Source organism: Melopsittacus undulatus, chromosome 3 (genome assembly GCF_012275295.1).
Source record: "Melopsittacus undulatus isolate bMelUnd1 chromosome 3, bMelUnd1.mat.Z, whole genome shotgun sequence".
Taxonomy (NCBI): domain Eukaryota; kingdom Metazoa; phylum Chordata; class Aves; order Psittaciformes; family Psittaculidae; genus Melopsittacus; species Melopsittacus undulatus.
The window spans coordinates 20143658-20167422 of NC_047529.1; the positions used below are offsets into that span (position 1 = coordinate 20143658).

At 41.1% G+C, this 23765-nt stretch overlaps 1 protein-coding gene across 3 annotated transcripts in view; it reads left to right on the forward strand.

Moving 5' to 3' along the window:
• Positions 1–5796: 5796 nt before the first annotated feature.
• The window catches only part of ITSN2 (intersectin 2), an 87215-nt gene continuing 69246 nt past the window's right edge, over positions 5797–23765 (forward strand). For 2 of the 3 annotated variants that reach the window (XM_034060946.1, XM_034060948.1), the window contains exons 1-2: positions 5797–5853; positions 19302–19365. In XM_034060946.1, the coding sequence (XP_033916837.1) occupies positions 19335–19365 (31 nt within the window). In that variant the 5' untranslated portion in view covers positions 5797–5853; positions 19302–19334. Of the gene's footprint in view, positions 5854–19301; positions 19366–23765 lie in introns of those variants that run through there. The other variant, XM_031046626.2, reaches the window with a different exon arrangement.

The window sequence follows — 23765 nt, forward strand, 5'->3', positions numbered from 1 at the left end:
TCACCTTGATGAGTTTCATACCAGGATGCTGGGACAACCCTGGGTAAGGCCCAGGCAAGGTGTTCACCCCTCAGGAGTCTGTAACTTGGATAGTCACCTGCCCTTGTGCCCCCGTCTCCTCTGCACTTGTGGAGATGGATTTTTGATAGGCTCATAGCCCCTCTGATGGGTAGCTGGAACAGGTATCACTTGGTTATCCCCACCAAGTAATTGTCTCTGTGGGCATGCACATGAGCTTTTAGCACATAACATAACAATATGTACTTCCTGACAGGTTTCTAGCACCGAAAACAGAAAGCTTTGGGAGAAAAAAATCTCTTATAGTAAACACCAGCTTACTGGTATTCCACTGGCTTCTTGGCTTGCATTGAAATGTGAGTGTGGAGAAAAAAATGCATCTGAAATGAACTTGCAACTCTGGCTTACCAAAGTATTATTTACTAATTACAGGATGAAGATTGCAAATTGCTACAAATAACCTTGCTTAACCCCATTACTGTGTTATTGTCAGCACTTGAAGCCTGTGAAATTTACATGTACCTGAATGTTTCTGACTGCCTGCGCTGCAGTTAGGTTTTGCAAGTAAAAGTCTTGTGTCTGCTCAGCAGTTGGCAAAATTTTATTTGCCATAATTCAGTCTGCATGAGTCAGCACTGCCTTCCTGTCTGGAAATCTGCTTTCTCTATGGTTACACAGATGTTCTACAAATCTCAAAATAACTTCAATGCGGCAGGCAAAGAAGCCTTTGCTACTCTTTGAGCACATACCATCCAGTTCTCCATCCCCTACAAAATAATACCTGTGCTTGGCAGGGGACAAAGTTGGGACATGAATATTTTATTTTATACTATATTTTATAGCTATTAAGTAACAGAAAATCTTGCAAATGAATACAGTAACGTGTATCATTTGTTGTTTGAGAAACTGTGTGGGTTTCTGGTTCAGAAAACAAACCAGCATCTGTAGAAGTACTATTTCTGATGCAGCACGTGCTTTGTGCCTTTTATATTCTTTTGATAAATTATTCCTCAGAACCAACACCAGAAATGCACCACTTCTGTTGTGTTAGGTGTGGAAAATAAATATTAACTTGTCCTTTTGTTTATCCCATTGTGTTTTGTGCCTCCAGGTTTAAATAAACACCTAGGCTAAAGAAAGTATCTATCATTTGCTCAAAAGGAAGAAAATGGTTGAATACTGATGTAAAAATGAAACCTGGCAGCAGTATCAAGTGGGGATTCATTGTCTCTGTATTAGCTAAAGGGAAAAAGGAGGCGGAAAAGAAAATTTAGCATGAATAATAGAGTTGAATCTAATAAAAGAGTCAGAGCTGTCATTCATCAGGTAGGTGTGGCTACTTCTACGTAATTCTTTATAGCTGGGACAATAAGCTGGACTCTCCCAGATGAGGAAATGCCTCCCATTAGCAAGCAGAATTAAACAGGACACCGCATGAGGAAACTGTGCAGATCACCGTCCTGCAACTACTGCTTTTTGATCATTCAGAAATACTCACTGCTTTACTTGACATTCCTTGATCCTTGATCAGTAACTGTACACAAAGCGTGACTTATTCTTGGCAGGAACTGATTTCTGCTGTTCACTTCTGTTCTGCCTTAACTTTATATTGTTTTAAATGTACACTTGCAGAAACATATCTGTCAACAAGCTTAGGCACTGCTGGGTCAGAGGGTTTGGATAGGGAGAATAAAGAATTCAGTTCTGGTGTGTTTTTCTACAGTACAGCAGAGAAAATAAGCAATATTATGGAGTAAGCTGAGAGAAGGGAGCAACTCATATTACCTACTGCCTCTCAGTTCAGGCTAAGCAACTTTGCTAATGTTCTCTTTTGCTGTCAGTGAAGATCTTCCCTTATTACTTTGAAGATAGCAAAATTGCCTGTAACAGGAAATTGAGGACACAGTATGGTTAGTGGTTAAAAAGTAAAGCCTTAACGTGAAAAATAAAATTTATTAATTAGTATTTATAGTTTCTCCACCTTCATTATAACTTTTTGCTGTCATATGTTGTGTTTGGCTCAGATATGACACGGAGATGCAGGATAGTAAATGATAACATAGTAATACTAGAGGATGAAATATTGCTTAAAGTAAATTCTCCTTCTTTTCTGCTTCTCCCACACATTTCATCTTAATGGGTCTCTTCTGGGTAGCTGCTGTGCTGCAGCCTTGCCTCTATATCTCGAACATGTCTCTCTGCTATCATACCATAGTTTTCTTCTTCCAGCTGTCCTTACTTTTACTCATCAGTTATTATTAAGTAATTTCCCTTACCTTAATGGCTTTCTGAGGCAAACATATTTGTTCTCCTATTTTAAGTTGCTCTGCCACTGTCTACTCCTTGCTAGAAGGGTACTACCTACCACCTGAAGGGACTTTATTTCACCTGGTACTTGACATCAGCCCCCAAAACTTCATATTGTAGTTTGAAAAGAGCATTCTCCCCAAACCCTTACATGTCCAAAAGCAGCATCTGCAACAGTGCCTTTAGAAACTTCACCTTCGTAGAAGTGGAGGTTTTTTTTCTTTTTTCTTTTGAACCTACTTTAAGCAGTAGTCAAACTCTGAATGGAATTCTACCAAACCAGAGGAGAAATTTCTTCATTGTAAAGAAATGGTAATGCAGTTACTAATTAACACAAAAGAGAACAAAAAATTTAGACAAAGTAGATGTGCTTCAGGCATCACTCAAAAAAACCCATCTCTCTAAGAGTCTTCTCAGTTTGAGTAAGAGTTAGCTCAGCTTCACTTTAAGGGGGCATTTTTTTATAGCTCACTAAATTTTAGATTGCTCAGTTGCAATTTCATGGAAGAGCAACTGAGCAGCTGCTGCATTCAAATGTGTCTTCACAGCAACCTATGAGTCCTGCTCGTCTTCGTACTAATTAATTAATCTTAGAGATATTTATTGTTCTAATAGCTCTGATTAACTGTGGCTGTGGTAATGCAGACGAAACAGCATTCAGTTTGGCTACAATAAAAATACTTAAAGCTTTGATATGCTGTTTTTTTTTTTTTAACACAAGCTTTTCTCTCTAAGGAGTCAGCTTAATTTTACATTCTCTCCAACATCCAAAGGGAGTCTAGTGTTGAACTCTGGTGATAGATATGAATTATTTGGTGAATTATCCAGGAATTATCTCGTGTGGGGTGAGTGGAATGTTTAACAGTAAGAACACAAAATATTAAAATATGTAAATAATAGTTGTTGGGTACAAAATTGCACATAGTGTTCTAAGGTGGTATTCAAAGCTAAGATGTTACAGCTTCCATGTATTGACCTCATTTTCCTGTTGGAGTTTGCAACAGAGGCAATGGAGGTGTCAAAGCAGATAACGAGAGTCACTGAAAGTCATATTCTAGCTTAGCCATAGGCTTAAGTAGTTGCAGAACTGTAAATAAAATTAACATCAACTAAGTAGACATTAAAACTCACCCCTCATATGATTCGTCTTCCCTTTTATCATGCACACAAAATGCATGCTCAGCTGCTGGCACAGCTTCCTAGCTCTCCCTGTTGGCTTTCTGCATGGCTTTTTGACACATGTCACACAGTACACGTCCCTAATCCATTTGCTCAGTGGGACCTAGTAGTAACATTAATTATAGAAGAGTAGTAAGGTCTCTTAAGACACCTGGTTCAATGTTCAAAGCAAGATCCACTGTATTTACCAACTCCTCATTGGTATCTGTCTAACCTGTTCTTAGAGACGTTTGTTGACAGATTTTTTCCTCTGCCTCTCCCAATACTTGGTTACTGTAATCAGTAACATGATCTTTTTCTTCCTATGAGAAGAAACATGTTTATCTGGCTTATAGTTATCTTAATCCTCTCTACAATAGATTTTATGAACCTTTAGACTGTTAGATTTGATGCAAGCACCTGTCTTCACTGCAAATTAGGCTGCAGATGTTGCCTACACAACAGTTCCATTTAGACCTACACTCTCACTACAATGAGTACTAAATGGATTAAAGGATGCATTTTAAGAGACATTATAAAGTAAGTAAAATGAAAAGTGTCAGATGAGAGACACTTCAACTGGGCTCCGGAGGAGTCTGCTCTTGACCTGAGGCTGCTCTATTATCTCAGTCAACTATTTGGAATTAAATGAAGTACTACTCATGGAATCTGCAGATGACTTCAAAGCAGCTGAAGGCCACCTGGGCTGGGGCCACTGATTCATTTAAATCACAAAGTCAGCAGGTGCCCCTGGAACATGTCTTTTAATCCACCTACATGGCAAATGTCTGCTTCAAAGACAAGTTTGCTGGCTGTGCACAGGAACAAAACCACAGAGCATGCTTTTGGACTGGGAGCAAGGAGGGGGAAGACTAAATGCATCGAATCAGATGAGGGCTGAGAATATCCTGAGGGATAAATATATGAGTGTGAGCTGCCAGTGCAACATGGCAGCTCTAACAGCACATCTAAACATTAGGTCTCTAAGCAAAAATACTGAAGAGTAGCTTGTGCTAGTATGTTACCACAACCAAGGCATGTCACTGTAACATGACTGTTCTGTACTCAATGACTGATAAGGGGTGTAACAAACTGAAAAGGCTCATTAAGAGCCCAGAAGAATGAGTCAGTGTAAAAATCTGCTCTCTACAAAGGTGATGTATAATTATGTACACAGCAAAAACATAGCAGAAAGATGCCGTGATCCTCTGTATATAGCAAGATCCACTCGCTGAAGGAGGCAAATGATGTTTAAAAATGATGGCATTTTCCATGCCTTTTTTTTCAATAGGTTCTTGAACTTTTTAAAAGACGAATCCCTGAAACCCTACATATTTTAGAATACTGAATAATGTCTGGTGTGAGCCAAATTTAACTCCTGGTGCCAGCTTCCTGCTTCCCAGCATCCCAGCGGGACACACTTCCCATTGGAAGCACCTCCAGGTACGCCCACGGGCTCCCGGAGCGTACAGTGAGGAAAAATTAGGTGTATCTGGGAGCTCTGCCCGTGCAGAGTGATCATCCCAGAGGGTTTTCAGCTTCCACAAGGAACTAACAGTCTCCGAGATTATTTTAGAGTTTATTATTCCTTTTTTTCCTAAATGTATACAGCTGGAAATCTAAAGAAAAAGTAATTCGTGGAGCAGATGGGGAGGCAGATTTGAATCAAGATGGAGAAAAAATTTAGTAAGGAGGTGATAAATTTTCTGTCAGATGAGGTCTTTAAGCAGTAGTTTATTACTTTGCAGACATCACCCTGTGGAGCAAACAACACTGATGAATGGAGAGCGCTTTCTGTAACCTGCTCTAGTGGAAGATTCCCCTGCCTGTTTCAGGGAGGTTGGAACTGAAGGTCTTAAGGCCCCCTCCAACACAAACCGCTCTGTGATTCTGATGGGTGCCGGCAGCACAGCTCGCTGCCTCGGGGGATCCGGCTTCCGCACCGCACAGATCCATCCAGGCAGTGGTGCGAGTCCATGTCCTCCTCCTCCAGACCTCAGCAGTGCTATGTGGGCTGCTCGGGCTGCTGGGAGGCAGCACCCCAGGGCAAGGGGACCCTTCCTTTAATCTCCCGCCTCGTACCCCGAGTACTGAGGACCCTCTGCCGGGGGTGCCCGCCCGCCTCAGGGCTGCTGTCGATGCGCCCCGGGAGCACTCCGCCGATCCCACGCCCTCACCCGCAGCTGCCGGGCGCTCAGCGGGCACCCAGCGGCGCCCTCGGCCCGCACCCTCCGGCCCCGGCTCCCTCCCCTTCTTCCTTCCCGGGAGGCCCCCGCCTCCGCCGCCATGTTGTGGGGCTGACGCCGCCGCCGCGGGAGGTGGAGGAGGAGGCAGTCCGTGCGGAGCCGCCGCTCACCGGCAGCGCAACAGGTACAAGCGGCGGGGCGGCCTGCGGCTCCTCCGCCTCCGGAGGACAAGCGGCCACTACCCGACCCGCGGGGCAGCCTTGTCGCCGGCGGGGCGGCCGGTGTAAGGGAAACGGGGTGAGGGGGGGACGAGCTCCGGCGGCACGGAACGAAGCTGTCAGCCTGGCCGTCCCGCGGGGCCTCGCTGCCAGCCCGGGCCGGCCTCCGAGCTACCGTGCGGGGAAGTGCCTGCTCCTGCCGCCCTGTGAGCACGGCAGCCGCCCGGGCAGGGGCGGGCGTGGGGAAGAGCAGTCGAGGGTTCTGTTGCGCCGAGTCGCTCTGTTTATATTCCCCTCCCTCCTTTAGGCTAGTGGGGTTCTTCGGTTGTTTTGATTTTTGGTTTCCTTTCAAACAGCGTTTGGGTTTGTTCCGCGCTGTCGGAGCGCTGCTGACCGCTGCTGACCGCCAGGCTGCGCGGCTCGGCCGCAGCCGCTGTCAGGGAGCCGGCCCGGGCTCCCACGCAGCAGCTCCAGCGTTCCGCTGGGAACTGCGCTTCTCGGGGCCGGCTCCCTCCCCGCGCCGTCAGGTCTGGCCGGTGAGCTCCGCTGCCGCCTGCGGGGCGGGGGAGGCGGCAGCCCGGGCACGGCTGCCGGTGGCGGCGGCAGCTCCTGCTGCTAGCGCGTCTGCTGCTCGCCCTTGCTTTATTACCTCCCTACTAGGAGAAGGAACAGCGGAGCCGGTGCCCAAACAGCTCAGTGCCCAAGGGAGCGCCTTGGAGAGGGGAGGTGATTCGGATTTGTTCACAGACCCCGTTTGTGTGATGGCGATTTTGTTTCTCGTAGTTCCTGTGAAATCCTGGTTTAGAGAAACTGAACTGATTTCTCTAGTTAAAGTTTGTAAACTGTTTGTCTGTAAAGAGACTGGCGTTCCTCGGTCTTGACTTTACACTGCAGCATGTAGTAATTGAGAAAATAAAATGAGGCTGAGGTTTTGGTTCCGTAAATATTGAGATGATTTGGTTCCCTAAATATTAAGATATCATTTTGAATGCATGAAATGTCTTTCATAACAGTCGACACTTTGACACCTGTCACATTGAAAGTAGATGGTGCTTTAGATAGCACCTGTGATCTTTACCATAGGCTTACAGCAGTTCTTTTAAACATTCTGCCAGGAGAAAAGAATGCTCTGGGAAGAAGATTCCAGTGCCTAAAGGGCCCGACAACAGCTCTGGAGAAGGACTTTTTATAAGGGCATGGAGGGATAGGACAAGGGGCTTTAACCTGAAATGAGGGAGATTTTTAGAAGGAAGAAATTTTTCCCTGTGAGGGTGCTGAGGCGTTGGCACAGGGTGCCCAGAGAAGCTGTGGCTGTCACATCCCTGGCAGTGTGCAAGACCAGGTTGGATGCAGGGGCTTGGGGCAATCTGCTCTTAGTGGAAGGCATGTCTGGCTGTGACAGGGGGTTGGAACTAGATGAGCTTTAAGGTTCTGTAAGTCTGTGATCAGTTGGAAATTCCCCATCTAAAGCTCTGAAACTAGAAATTACAAGCTGCTTGCTCTTGCGCTCAGGCTGTCTGTTGTATGCATCTCTCTTTAGGGAACAAGAGGGTTTTTAAAGTTTTTGTTCCTGCTTGCCTGTGGTGGCAGCAGCTCCCACACTTGTATGTACACAGGAAAGGGTACAAAGCATGTGAAACAGTATGGCCTTGCTGTGCAGAGTGGGTAACATAGCGGTACATAAAATGCAGCTTGCTTTCAAGAAGCTTTAATTGTTCATCTGAAATGTGATTGACATTCAAAGATTATAGCTGTAACAAACATCTGTATCCACTAATGCAACAGTGATATTTAGAAATAATGAGCAATAGGAACTAATTGGATAAATTAAAGCTAGCTGGGCTTCATTCTCCGAATAAACCTTGCTCATTTTTGTTTCTTTGTTTCCACTATACCTTCCTGTTTGGTTTGTATTTTTTCATTCTGCTTAAGCTGGGAGGGGCACACAACCATACCTCAGGATATTTAGAGAAACCTTAGTTCAGACTCTGGGTTCTGTATGATGTTAAGAGAACTGCATACATCCCTGAAAATGGATTTAGGCTGCTCCATACTCTGCTGTACAGAAGTTTTGGTAAGATTTGCTTCCTAACTGAGATGCCTAAATTAGATCAAGTGAATCTGCTTGTCCTTTTAATTACCATCTGGAGGGAATTGCGTTTATTTTTTCTCCTCCATCTATACAAGATCTAGGGTATGGAATGTGGCTCTGACAGAGTTGTTAGCTGCCTCTGTAATATAAACAGAGTATGTTCCTTTATAGCACTGACAATAGCAAAAATGTGGCACGTGTGGCTTGTTTGTGCTAATCGCCGTACAGGGTTACCTGCCATAGGTGCTATTCTGCTATCGGAGTTTATAGCTGCTTATTTTTTTCATTGTTCATATGAACAGAGTGAGACAGGTGAAGGCAGAAGTGACCTGTAGGTGATTTTGAGTTGTGTAGTTGAGAAGGCTTTATTTATTGGGATTCAGGTATGACAGTAACTGGGACCAGAGCAGTTTACAGTAGTTTTGTTACAGATATTTCTGGTTTAGTCTTTAATATTTAAAAGTGAACTAATTTTATGATAATGGCATAGTAGCAGCAATGAGAAATGTGAATAAGTAGGTGATGGGGATTCTTTACTGAGCTGCTCATCTGAAGCTGGTGGAGAAAATAGGGCAGCATTAGAATAGTGAAAGGTAATGTATATGCTTCATTTAGAGTGAAAGCTTCATACCCCCTAAAAACAGGTGTCTGTCAGGAAGACCTTGTGATTAGTTGCTGAAGAGCAGTGTAGTCCAGATCACTAGTTCCTGTTGCAAATAGCAACAGAAGTTTCTGGTCTGAGAATTAACTTGTTAATTAACAGGTTACAAATGAAGTCTCTTGTGTCAAAAGATTTAGTTCAATTGGCATGTAAAATTTATGAAAATGGCATTTAATGAGATTTACTTTTAAAGTCCCGATTGTTCTTTTTTCTTTTTAAAATGGGTTCAAAAGTTGGATATCTTTACCTTTTATGTTCATTTCTGTCTTTCATTTTAAATGAAATCCGATATTTCCATTTTAGAAGTACCTTTTAAACTGCTTCCATTTGCTTTTAGTTACTTAAAATGTAGTCACAGAATTATATCGTTTTGAAGGAACTTACGGAGGTCATCTAGTCCAACCCTCGTGAAAAGTATGACCAGGTTTGATCAGGCTACTCAGAGCCATGTCTGGTTGTGTTTGGACTACCTCCAAAACTCATTGGCAGCCCTCTCCACTTCGATATCCACACTTGCTCATAGTGAATCCCATCCCATTGCCAGGGAGACCTTAAACTGTACTGTCCATGATATCAACCCCTGGGGAGCATCACTGATTCCAACCAGATGGATTTTGCACTACTGGTCACAGCCCTTTGAGTCTACTGGTCAAGCTAGTTTTCCACCCAGTTTACAGTCAAGCTATTCAAACTATACTTCACTAGTTTGGCTCTAAGGATACCGTGGGAGACCTCGTTGAAGGTCTTAATGAATTCAAAACTCTGCTGCGCTGCCCACATCACAGAGCCAGTCACCTCAACCTAGAAAGCTGTGAGATGTCAGGCCTGGTTCATCCTGGCTAGATGCATGCTGACAGTTTTCCATCACCTTTTTGTTCTTCAAGCATCTGTAGGTGGCTCACAGGGGGATTTGGGCATAGTCTTTCCAGGGACTGAAGTCCAATTTAGCAGCCTTTTGTACCATCCTTCTTGCCCTTCCGGAAGACAGGTGGGATGTTTGCCTTTTCCAGTCATCAGGATCCTTGACCAGTCACCATGACTTTCCAAAAATCATACTTGCAATGATATCAGCCTGGCAGCACTGGTATCGTGATTTGTTCCATATGTATGTATATGCCACTGCTATACTTCCTTGTTGTCAAGTTACTTTATTAGACTTTCAAAAGCTTCTTTCAGTTTCAGTGTAATGCCATATCTCTTGGAAGGATCCATCATCTAATATACCTTGCCATGCTTTTTAAGTTTTAGGGGGAAGCTTGATGTAAACATAGTCCTTTTGTAAAAATTGTGAGAGCAATAGGTTGTTGGTTTGTGATTTTGTGGTGTTACTTTTAGGTCACAGGGCTCATTTCATGTGACTGGATGATGTGGGAAAGTCAAGGACCTTCCCTCACCTTTCCAGTGATTGGTGATTATAAAGATAACAAAGATAATGTAGAGCTAATTAGATAATTCTAATTTTTTTATGGCTGGCTGACCTATTTCAAGCACTATCACTTGTCAGTAAAACACTTCACAGAAAGTGTACTTTCAGGTTCAGAGGTTGCTTCTAGGTATGGGGAGAAATAGGGTAGTTACTGTATTCTTTTTAGCTTGAAAAGCACATTATCACCCTTGAACTTCACCTTTTAAAATTGTGTTTTCCTTGTGTACCCTGGTTGGTGATAGATCATCACCTAACATAATGGTACTCAGTCAGAGAGCAGTCTTTCTCATTGGTGGGGACACTAAATTTGTTAAGTGTCTTCTCTGTCTGGTTGCCTGTTTTCATGAATTTTGTAGGCAGTTAAGATCTTTGCATTTCGGTTCATGTTGAATGATGAAATTCATCAAAGTATGTATTAATTACTCATGTCTCATACCCTTGGAAAGCCAAGCTAAGAACTTAAGCATACTGGTTACTTGGTTACTAGCACATTACTCCTTTCCTTTATTAACTTGTCTATCAGAATATTTTTTTAATTCTCAGATTTACTTAAGGATAAGTCTTTCTCTAGAAAACAAGATAGGGGATTTTGTTTCATGAGGAGTCCTTGATTCTTCTTACCTCCATGCATACTTTGTTTTATTGCCCATTGCAAGACTATACAGAGACTGTAATAACTTGTTTTGCTGGTACTATTGTGCCATTAGCACCAAATGTTCAAAACGTAAGGATTAGGTCACATAAAATTCATAAAGTACAAGTGGAGCTGATGAAATCTCACTGTTTTTCAAATTCAGAATGTTTTAGACTTTGTCAGGTTAGGAATGCAGCCTGGCCAGGTCAGTTACTTGCTTCCCAGAGTTAAAGTAATGGATTGAACATTATTACCCGAATGAGCACAGTGTTGTATAACTCTTATTTTCAGAACACCACGTGAAATTCAAATGATGTGACATAATAACAGTAGCAGCACAATGTATTACAATTACGTAATAGAAGACAACTGCCTGAGAACTATTTTTAAATATTTTTTGCAGTTACAGATGCTTGAAAAAAGCATGGTTGATCCAGAAAAGTCACAGCTTCTTTGGAAGAGCGGTTGTGAGAGCAGCCAGTTTGACTTGCGACATTTTGGTATGGGCTGTTGTTGCTTCAGCTTCAGAAGTGGCAGATAATTCTGAGCTGGCTCTTTCAGTGAAAATTTTCAAGGGTGATGCAAGTGGAGTTTGGGAAATTCTGTGGCATCTGTGATGAGTGATATCTGCAGTTAGTGATTCAACAACACACACATGAAGTAAGAGAAGAACAGGAAATGGGAGTTACTCTTTGTTGCTAAAAATACTATTATTGGAATGCAAAGAAATTACCTATTATGGCTATACTAATAAATGTATAAAAAACCACACCTGCCTTAAATAATGCTTTTAGTCTCATCTTTCTAAGATCAAGAATTTTACTAATCAAAATCTGTAACTCCTGCTGTTTCCACTGCATTCTTAGTGTAGTCATATTATTATGAGTTTATTAAGATAGGGCTAGTGTCTTTCTAATGGAGAGGTATTTTTGCTCATGGGGACTTTATATGATATTGAGATATTTGTCTCAATATTGATTCCTTAAGTTTGTGAAGTTGTCATGGTCAAAACATTATTGCTGTGTGCTGTGGAGCTCAGCATTATAGGCTAAGAGACCAAATTTCAACTGGATGCTTTGAAGGACTATTCTTGGTAGTGTAGCATGGACAGTGCTTGTGGCTGAGAGCAGGGTCAGAAGCAGGAGGTTTCAGCTGGGGTAGGTTGGAAGCACTGTGGCCATGCAGCCAGAGCCCTGGATCCAGCTCCAGACCAGTGTGCCTCACTGGGCTCACATACTGGTCAGGATCTCCCCACATTCTTCTGTCTCATTTGGGGAATGCATTTTTACCCATCCAAAGTAATGCTACCTACCTTACTTTTCATGTTTTGATTGCCATATGCTGATCTTTGCTTTTTCTCCCATGAGGTTTCCCCGGGTTTTGTTTCATCAGAGATAAACTACATTTCTTTGCTTTAAAGGGATCTTGTGGCCTGTCTCCTCGCTGCTTGTCAGCTTACTCAGTTTTGAGAAGTTAAGCCTGCAGTGGTTTTGTGCATCCGTGCAACTTGAAAGCAGATACCTACAATGTAAATCCAAGTCTTCGCTGAACATTTTACCTTCATTAGTTTTATAAATAGAGAAAGATTGTTTTCTGCTGAGCATAGAAAACTGCCTGCATTTTCTGTATGTTTGTTTTATGCTTAGCTATAGCAGTTCATTTGATGTTCTGTATGTTTTGCACTGTTACCTGGGACTGAAAGCTGAGCAACAAGTTAATAGAAGCCATTGCATCGTAAGAAGTTAACATTAAGAATTCATCAGTTAGGTTTTTTCCCTCTGGTAGGAGGCAGATTTTGCTTGCGCTTCTGATGGAAGGATAGGAGTGGGCTCAGAAACGTCCTCTAAGTTGGCAAGATTTGAAATAGATAAGTTCTTAAGTAATATGCTCTGAATGTTTCCAGTCACAGTTGAAGTAAGAAAATAACAGAAACTCATCAAATATTTATGTTTTAAGTCCACACTGACATAAATCGTCACAATATGGAAGTGGAGAGCTGCAGGTTTCAAGGTGTGTGGACCTCACTGAACAGCATCTTGGGGCTTTTGTACAATGCTTGCAAATAATTAGATGTGAGGACTGATGTGTCTCAAACCAGGATCTAGAAAAAACAGCATATGGAGTGGGGACTCATGTAAATTAGAAAGTAGGAAGCAAAAAAGACAAGAATGTATTTTAAGTTACCGCCCATTCGGGAGCAAATGTATCAGTCAGCATTCTGGAGGGGCTGTGATATGCAGCCTAGAGTACCTTCTCTGAGATGGAAGCTCAGAACCTTTTAAAAACGTATCTTATAAATAATCTACCGTCTGCTTTTTCTTTTATTTTTTTTTTGCTTTCTTTTCTTTTTGTTTTCCTTTTTAAGCAATGCAAGCAGAGGTGGTGACTTCTATCTGTGTCTGGGATCAGGTTAGTGAATATATGCTTCCTGGGCGTGACAGAGCTGGGTTCTATTCCCAGCTTTTCCTGAGGAAGTTAATGTACACATCTCCTGGAGGAAGGGCCAGAGATCTAAATAGTGGGCTTTCTGAAATGGATTCTTATTCCGTCCTTCAGAATTTCTTCTTCTTTGCAAAGAAGCAAAGCTGGAGGAGCATGGACAGGGAGGGACCTGTGGCCCTTTGCCTTAATGGTAGATAATTTCATGTAGGAGGTTGAAGTCCTGAGTTGATGTTACTATTCCAGACACTGGGCATGGGTTTCCTGAAATGACGGTGTAATAAAATGCAGGAAAGCCTCCTCCTGGGAGGAAGGAAAGATCAGTTTCAGTCTCCAGAGACAGAGGAGAGAGTTGAACTGGGTCTTGATATTTTGAATGGGTGCTTTCACAGCTGAGCAGCTGTGTAAGAAACAGAGTAAACCCGTCAATACTGACCACACAATTATGTTTTTTATAGAAACAGAGATTCTTGTATTTCGCGTGGCATCCATTTTGCATGGTCACTATATTCAGAAAGCCTGTTAGTTGGGTAAGGTTGGCAGAAGGATATTTGTCAGAAAAAAAACGTTTTTCGTGTTCTGTTTTTATCACTGTTTAGAAGCAAATTGTAATAGCGAGCAAGAAAAGGACTTCGTACCTCAGGGTTAAGCAGTAAATATTTAATGCTTTTTTTCATTGGGTTTGCTTTTGTTTTTTTTTGTGGTGGGTTTTTTTTTTTTCTTTTTTTTCCCCCTAAAGCTATGAAAATAGGGCATGCAGTGCTCTTACCCACAGAAACAGAGGGGAGCAGGAAGAGCTAGTGATGTGCTAGCTGCCTGGGATTGACTTCTTCATTTTGTTACTGATGTCATTAATTTGCTATGAGTGGGTGGACTCTGTGAGGCTGGCCACAGTACACTGTGAAAAGGCCATGTCACTGTGTGTAACCCCACTGCATAAAGGAGGTAAATTGTTGACCTGCCAAAATGTGTGGTGTATTTCTTTTATTTTTTAATCAGTAAACTTTTCTACTGGTGTGTCTGAAACAAACAGAAATCCTGGACTGTGTTGGTTTGTAATCCCTTACTGATGCTTATCATTCTCTGATTTTTCAAGAGAATAATCCCAAAAAAGCACAGAGCAACTATATGGGTTATTACCCTGTCACTGTTTGCTTTGCAGACACTAATAATCTGTTGTCCACATCTACAGGTGTTGCAAAGAGTAAATTGGTCAACTAGTGCTGCAGTCTCTGTCCTTGCTAACTGGTTCTTACAGTTCTTACATCCACACTGTATCTTCTTTCTGTCCCTGAGAAAAACAAAAGAGTAGTAGTGTGTTCCCACAAGGTGCTTCTACGGTATTTGCTTTCTTCCAGTTAAAACTGGTAGGGCAGAGCCTGATGCACCAGACCTTCATTCCTACTAAAACTATGTGGCTGTGGTTTTCCTGAGAAATATTTTGGGAAAAAAATGGATTCAAGTATAAATATTAACAAAGGTTGTGGTAAGGCTGTTCTTCATAAAATGGCAATATGCCTATGATGGAAAAGAAGCTTTTTGTTTTCTCTTTCCTGCAGTCATCCCACCTCTGATGTTGTCTAATGAATTCAGCATGGTTTTAAGGTCCCCACCTGCTTCTTGAAGTCTCCTCATTTCTTTTCTCAACTTTTACCAACTATAATGAACCCTGAAAGAGGGAACAGAAGTTGCAGTTTGGCAGGTCAGTTTGTGAAAACAATCAGTTCTTGAAACCTTGGAACTAGTCATATGGTTTGTTTACGAGAACTTGGTGTTCTGCTATTTAAATGTGACATCCAAGTTTTCCTGTTTTCACCCTGAATGGCAGCAGGGCTTAATGTCATCTGCAGTGTTCACATGGATGTTCGATCTTGGTTTATTACAGCGTGGATTTTGTGCTGTGGTAGCCACGTTTCTTATGGCTGGTAACTGAGTTCACCAAACACCTCTCCTAGAACTTTTTTCAGAAACAAGTAATTTTCTGTGAGGTATTCTGGTTATGATGGCCATTTTTTCATCTCTATAATCTGTTTAGGATACTGATTATGGTCTCTTCCTGGGTTTTTTTCTTCCATAAGTGTTTTTATATGGCATTGGGTTCCTCTGTAGTACTGTATCATAAAGTTCCTTCGAAATTTACAACTTTTACCTCGATTAATGATTACAAGTTACCAGAGTCATTAAAGAAAAAGTAAGTTTGGCCTAAAGTGAGAATACTTTGCTGAGATTCCCTGTGGTAAATAAATGGTGCACTCTGGTGTCCTAAAGCTGCAAGGTGTTTTTACAGATGGCAACTAGAACAACTTTATTTGGAGTTTGTGGAAATAATGCTGCTTTAAACTTTGATATATGCGTAATATCCAAGCCTCTAGAGCACACTGTAGAAACATAGAAGACAGAATACTTGCTGAGGGCAAGCGCCATTCTTTGGGAAGGACTGTTTTCCACAGACCTTTGAAAAATGTATGTTGACATTGAGTTGACTGGGCTGTTTCCTCCTTCCCCAAAAAATCTGAATGAGGGAAGTTACATTGCAGTGATATTTTGATTTTTCCTTTCTCTTTTTTTACCTCTCAGCACAACATCGGAATCTGTCACAAGAGATGCATTATGTGCTTGGTGTAACTTTGGTGCAAAGGATAGGATGGGGTCTTAGTGCTGGTGCACTTAAAATCCTGTGAAAATCCTATTTATGATTCCTGGTTGTTTCTGTGTTATTTGTGAGGGTTAATATATGAGTTTTTTGGTGCCCTTCAGGTCTGGTATTTTAAAATATGACAGGATCTGCCCATAGACATAATAGTGAGATGACAGAGCTAAACTGTGATTTTAATCTCATCACATTGGTGTAGTATAGTCTCAGCACAGATCTGTTTGGGCAGTTTGTTCTTGGTTTTGGGCCTAAGGTTGGTGCACCTACATGGCAATGTATGATGCTGATTTACCAGGCTAGGTCAGCCCAGGCTTGGGAAACTTGGGGAATTTTCAGGTATGCTGAAAAAACCTCTGCCAATAATTTGGGTTGGTCTTTATTTTTTATAGTGCTGCACTGGAGCAGAGTTATCAAACTGTGTGGTATTAGGAACACATTTTGGGAGGACAGGAGGTGGTATGGGTGATAGCTTGGGTGTGTTACATCTGGTGTCTGACTACAGCTTCTAATTCTGCTTGATATGTGCTATGAAACTGCTGTTATCACAGAATCACAGCATAGTTTGAGTTGGAATGGACCTTTAAAGAACATACAGTTCCAACACCCTGCCACAGGCAGGGACACCTTCCACTAGACCAGGTTGCTCCAAGCCCTGTCCAACCTGGCCTTGAACACTGCCAGGGATGGGGCAGCCACAGCTTCTCTGGGCAATCCGTGTCAGGGCCTCAGCACGCTCACAGTGAAGAACTTCTTATAGTTAGTCTAAATCTCCCCTTTCAGTTTAAAGCCATTCCCCCTTTTCCTATCCCTCCATGCCCTTGTAAAAAGTCCCTTTCCAGATTTGTTGTTGGCCCTTTTATAGGCACTGGAAGCTGCACTAAGGACTCCCCAGAGCTTTCTCTTCTCCAGGTTGAACAAGCCCAACTTTCTCAGCTTGTCCCCATAGCAGAGGTGCTCCAACCCTCTGAGCATCTTCATGGCCTCCTCTGGCCTTGCTGCAACAGCTCTACATCCTTCTTATGTTGGGGCCTTCAGAGCATGATGCAGTGTTGCGGGGGGGTCCCACCAGAGCAGAGTAGAGGAACAGAATCACCTCCCCTGTCCTGGTGGCCATACTTCTTTGAATGCAGCGCAGGGCAGAGATCATTTGTCTCAGAGATCAGTGAAAGATGCCTGTACACATAGGTAGCTGTTGGTAAGAGTGGAAGTGATTATGGCCCCAAGCCATGAAGTGTTTGGACAATGCTCTTAGATACATGGTTTAACTTTTAGGCTGTCCTGTCTGGAGCCTATGGACCTCCTGATTCTTGTGGGTCCCTTCCAACTTGGGCTATTCTGTGGTTCTGTGATTCTGTTATAATTACTTATTTAAAAAATAATAAAAATCTGAAAATAAAAAATTAAATACATTGGAGAAAAGGGCAAATGTGTAGCCTTTATCCAGTTGGACTTTAAGTCCAGAGGCGGTTGCATGCAGGTGGATATCTGTTGTCAAAGCAAAGCTCTGTTGAGCTTTGTTCTGTTGATTCTCAGGATATTCTTTAGCATCCTTCTTCTGTGTCATGTTTTCAGGCTCTCCCTCCTTGACAGAACAGCTTTTACAGAGAAACATACTGTAGAAATGTTTAACAACACTGGAAGTGTTTTTCAGGAAGCCTATATATAGGTTTCAAATGTCTTAGTAGGTTGCTGGTAAGGCCTAGGAAGGGATGCTGGAAGCAAACTAAAAATACTCCCATTTCTTTTAGAATTCATGTCCTGGAATAGATCCATGCTTCCTTTTTTTCATCTTTCTGCAGCTGATGCCTAATGTCACCCTGAGAGATCATTTGGACTTGCCAATCATTCCATTTACCATTTTTTTTAACGTATATGTATGTATGTGTGTGTATACACAAAATGTGTGTATGTATAAGGTATATAAAAGTCGGGAATGTCAAGTGTCTTAATGACACTGCTCTGTAATGTGTCAGATTTTAAAAAAGTAAATCAAAATTGAATTTTTCATTCCTCACTGGACAGTTACATAAACAACACAAATCAAGATAACTTCAAGTAAAATGCTGTTCATTCATTTGGGGGGGACGTGGTGCATGTATAGTCATGAGGTTTACAAATAACCCGAGAAAATGAATCATTTGTGTCCTATTACAATAACATGATTTAAATATTATTTACAGGCTATATTAATAATAGTACAAATAATATAAAAATGCCATAATAATGATGCTGATGATGATAATGATAAAGAGGGAATTGTTAACAACTGATCCAAGGCATTTTATTTTTATTGCAGAAATGTGCAGTGGATAGAAAAAATGCTCTCCTGTCCACACGTGAAACCAGAGGGCTTTCCAGCTTCTTGACTTTAATGATGAGATGTGCAGGAGTTTGCTTGCAAGGAGAGGGAGTGGGGGGTGTGTGATATTTCTGTACTTAATATTAAATCCATGGTTTTACTGGGAGGTGAAGGGTTTTTTCTGGGGAGAAGGTTTGGTATCTGACGAGGGAGTGATGGAGGGATCCAAGATGTGATTTTTATTTCATTTTAATTAAAATTTAATTTTTATATCTTCATCCTGAACAATAGTTTCTCCACATACAGCACAGGTTAATGATGTATAAATGTCAGTATTTAACAAAATTATCTCATCCAAAGCGAAAGCTCGTGGCATTGTTTTGGTTCTGTTTGTAAAGGGGTGCTTATGCTTACCTCTCAGATAAGTACTAGTTAGTGTTTTGCTACTCTGCAGGATTAAAAGCATTACTACAGGTACTCTTGAAAGGATGCATACTAGAAAACCAAAATAAATCTTAGTGCTCTTATATTTATTATGAAAGTAAATTATTTTGAGACCCCTTTAAATGCTTCTTTTGAGTCTTTATGCAGTACCTCAAAAGAAGGAATAACTTCACTGTGCTGGTTATAGAAAACTGGCTGACTACAGATTTTTATTAGGTCAAGTAATTTTCCTTTGGAATACATCTTGTAAGAGTGTTTTCTTTTATAAATAGTGCATGGAGTAGCAGAATGGATGAATTTGAATAATAATTGTTCTTTCACTCTTCTCTGTAGAAGCATTCTGTTATGGAGCTATGCCTTGAACTTATGATATGCATAAATATTTACCAGGGAGAGCTCATACCAGGGTCTGCTAGGACCCTGAGAGTCTCCTCCTGCTAGGAGAGGGCTGTTCTCCACGCCATATGTTCTGACATGTTGTCAACTGTTTGTGTACATTATGCAGCAGTTGCTAAACAGTTGGTACTGTTTTCCTTTAAGCATGTGCCACTAGCTTCAGGACTGCACTGCATACCCTATAAAAAATAATTCCTCCACCTCCTCCCAAATGTAAATTCAGCTTGCTCAGCAGCAGCCTCAAGCTCGGCATTGTTCGCTATCAGAAGTGTGAGCTAAAGGGGACAGACATTCCCCCTGCTCAGCGGGAGCACGGAGCTACGTTTTGCCCTTGTTGCATTATTAATGGAACAATGTTTTTATGTTGCAGATGGCTAAGAGCTAGCAAGGCATATTCAAGATCATGATGGCTCAGTTTCCCACAGCCGTGAATGGTGAGTAGCTGGGCTGGGTTTGTTTATTTGGGGTGGGAGCATTTGGTTTTGGGTTTTTATTTTTAAATGCTGATTTTAGTACTTGCATCAGCATTATGGTCAGTTTGCAGCAGATTGCTTCCTGTAGCCGAACCTGTACTGTAATACTGGTAGAAATTCAGTGGAAGCATTGCTGCAGTGTTATTTGGAGTACAGATATGTTTGGAGCATCTAGTAATCTTGCAATATTAAAGGGTTGAGGAATGTGTGACATGCAGTGCGAGTGCTGTCTGACTGCATGTGGGGAATATGCTAAGTAATAGTTGATTAAACTTGCATACCTTTCCTTTTATGTAAATCAGCACAAAATGTGTTTCATTTTAATATACTATGCTACTTATTTTAAATCAAAATATTTGAATGTTTTGCTGCATTGACAAAAATAGTCTTTGTCACAATAAAAAAGTTACAAATTCTCCTCTTGATTCTGTGCCCCATCTGCTATAGAAACTTTTGAATATGTTTCTTGATGAGTTCCTGTCGAAGATGTACGAGAGTAGAAACCTTAAAGTTGCCTGTGCATGTATGTATGTGTTTGAGCTCTTTATTTCGAGAGCAGTCGTATTTGTGAAAACACAATTTGCAAATATCGGCTGAGAAATTGGATGTTGTTGTTTACAGAGTTGGCCAAAACAAAAAGACTTCAGATATTCCACATAGGGAATATTTCTTCTGATAAAAATAAGGAAATAGATATAAGAAAACCTGTTTCTTACCCAATTTATTTGTAAAGGTTACTGCAGGAGGTCTTTATTTAACTAATTTAGAAAATCACTGCTGGGTGAGTAAGGCAATGTGGTTGTTTTTTGCAGAACAACAACATTCAGATTTCAAAAACATTTTGTGAAGAAATGATCGGTGTGATCAATACCTTTGTTTTTATATCGTCAGCTGCAGCTTCTTCCAGACTTGTTTCACAGACTTAACAGTAAGAGAGAAGTAAAAGGAATAAACATTGTATATAATAGGGAAAGACTCAAATACCAGGGATTTTTCCCCCACTTTTTGGACATAATGTAGAACTTTTTTTTTTTTTTTAATTGCCACATGCTCTTTGCTCCTTAGTTTGAAACAGACAGAAGCTCTCTTGAGGGAGGATACAGGTTAATGTTGTTGGCTGTGGTTGATTTATGCATAAACTATTTGAATTTGGCTTTTTAGTCCTTGGTTCTGTTGGAGGTCTGCAAATGTATTGGCACTAAGCATGTATATCACTTGATCTCGGAAGTCTTAGTTTGGGAACATGATCCTTTCCTTCATTTGAAATCCCTTGGGAGTACTGTCTGCTGCTCCCAAAAGGAATGGTGCCACAAGATGCAGCTGTTCCTCTCACAGTATTTTAGTGTGTTGGAAAACATAGTAAGAGAATGCAAGTGAGAAAGATCCCAGGGAGCAGTTAAATTATTGCTTCTCACAGAATATTTGAATGACTGAGTGTAGCTTTGCAGTCATATTTCTTACTAGAATTTATTAGATTTTAGGCAAGTCAGGTGGAAAGAAAGTAGTTTTAATGTGATTTCTGGATAAATGCTGAATAACCTTTGATGTTGAAATTGTAGTTCTCTAATATGTGTTCCTCTTCCCTGCTGCTTACTACCACTGTTGGTTGTATTCAAAGTAGTTCACCTACATTTACCACTCATTGCTCAGTGGAAACCTCTAATTATATTGTTAGCCCTCGGTAGCGACTTCAAGCATGAGATGAAGAATGAGGTTATGCGTGAGGCAACTAAACCATTCGGCATTGCTGCAGCCTGAGAGCACTGGCTGCCTGCCACACCTTTGTATTAGAAGAGTGTTGACCCTTTCCTTTTGTATCCTACTAGAGGGAACTGGTGATTTTCCTCTGGGGAAAAAAAAAACTCTTACTAAGGTACAATATACTTAGCTTTTTGTTCATTACTAGTGTGAGGCATGAGGTAGTTTCTGTTTCAGGACTACTTTTGTCATTCAGTGTTAGAGAAAAGTGAGTAAATAACATGGAGTAAATGTATGCACAAGTGTGTGATTATAAGACACAGGGTGACGTGAGTTCAAGTGACAAAGCATGATACTCAATATAGTCTCAAACCCACACAAGTAGAAAATGCTACAGCGCTTTATTCTCTAACTTAAGTAGAGAAAAAGAAGTCCTTGCAGGACCTCAGGAAGAAAGAATGACTTGAGTTCTGTGCTTGAGTTCTAGTTGAGTGATGCTACTTCACTGGGGGCACCTTGAGCTCAGAATATACCTCCACCAGAGCAGTCTACCAAGACTGTCCAGCTTCAGCATGTGACTGATGGCCAAGCTGTGTTATACTGAGAACTGGCATGGTCTTTGCTTGTGTGGCCACATGTAAACTTCAGCCTATTGAGGTGTTGTGTGCTCAAGGGGCACATGCTCTTGCTAGACTGCTTATCTTTCTTCTCTAAAGTCAGGGAAGGATGCAGTGAACAGAAAGGTGGTCCCTTTGACTCTTCATTTCTGTCCAGTGTGACCTTTGTGGATGCCTCACCAACAGGCTGGAAATTTAAAGAAGAAAAGTAAGACTTAAAGAGTGCACACTGTTTTTTCTGCAACTCAGGGCAGACCTGCCAGTTTTTACAAATTTATCTCCTGTGCAAAATGCAAAGGTTGTGATGGCATTTTTATGAATAGATGAGGCTGAATAACATCTTTCTTCTTATGCAGAAAGGCTGCCAAATACAAACCACACACACAGCACCAGATGGATAACAGACATTTATCTCTGTGGAGTCCAGTTCTATCAAAGAATGGTTTCAGGCATATCAATCTCTCCAGGTCATAAACAAGATCAAGGATTCCCTACTGAGGATTTAGTTTTATCCTGTAACCATCTGAATATTGATCATTATCTCTGAAAATGGTAAAACAAACACTGTTTCTGGTAGTTTATGCTCATTACATAAAGTTCTCCATCTGGACAAAGCTTTCTTAGGAGCTCATCCCAAGTCTTGCAAAAGCTTTTGGAAATGCCATTTAGTTACACTAAGTAACAAATACCTTCAACAATTGTATTTTAAAGAAGGAGTTAATATATTAACCACAAAAAGCAGTGAAAAGGATAAAGGCTGTAATAGACTAAAATGGACTTCCATTTAATTTGTCTCTGTGATTGCTGTCTTTATCGCAGAGCAGAAAGAAGTAGCCCTCACTGCCATAGGATGCCTTCTGTACAGCTGGAGAGCAGTTGCAAGATGTTCCCGTTCTCCTAACTCTCCTCCTTTTGTAGGCTGTTTGGAGGTTTTAAGGGTTGAATGTCCATACTGATGCTGCATCTTGGTTTGAGGAGATTTAATCTTGACGATCCAGCAGAAACAAGGAAAGTAGTATTTGCTGATCAGTATCTTTCACATTGTTTCCTTTAATACCATTGGAATTTTGGGGCCCTGCATTTTTTTGTTTATGTTTTTATTTGTCCTTCCTCTTCCCTCCTACCACCTGTTTCCTTTTGATACATTTTTTTGTGCTGCAGCAGGAAAATACTCCTGATAAACTGAGGTGCAAAAAATAATACTTGTAACTCATTTCACATGCTTCTCAACCTTCGAAAGTCAAACTGGATTTTATACTGCTGTGAACAGAATTGAGTTTTGTGTCCCTGCACTGAGGTGTGTTAGAGACTAGGGTAGACATGAATGGCTTGAGTGAAGTCCTGATTCCACTGATGTCAAGGGTAAACCTCTGATAAGTTCTGCTGCATCCTCTCTATTAAAGTCTGTCTCAAGATCCATGGTCTGAATTTTTTTGAGTTAGGAGGAACCCTGGCCATTGTAGTTCAATTAAAACCTACTTGAATGCAACCTGACTCTTAAACTTGTGTGCACTGTAGATAAGGAAACTGTAGACTTGGGTATCAACAAATGTAGATAAAAATACGAGGCTGAATTAGACCTTGCAAAGAAAATACCAGAACTTATTCTCCCATCTCAAAGAAGGAAAATGAAAGAAATTCTAAGACAAGGGCAAATATTTTCTCTGTCCTTACTTAAAAATTAATCCTTCCTCTCACTTTTTAGTGAGGACAGTGGTGTCTGTTGGTATGGAGCAAAATTCATATTCTCCAGTTAGAAGGGTGTCTATCTTCCACTGCCACACCCTGCAAAAAAAATAGATTTTGAAGTGTGTGTACTGTGTTATGTTTTCCTTGCTCTTAACAAGTCAGAAATAGGGCTATAGGATTGCAGAATACAAAGTTACTTATTCATATTTAATTATGGGAATGATATGTCTCACACAGAAAATGTATGAGGAAATCATGGAAGGAAGAAATAATTAGACATGGAGGTAAATGTTGAATAAGTCGAACTAAGTTTTTTAGAAAGGAAGGTTTCATCTTATGCCTTCTTCAGTAAGTGAA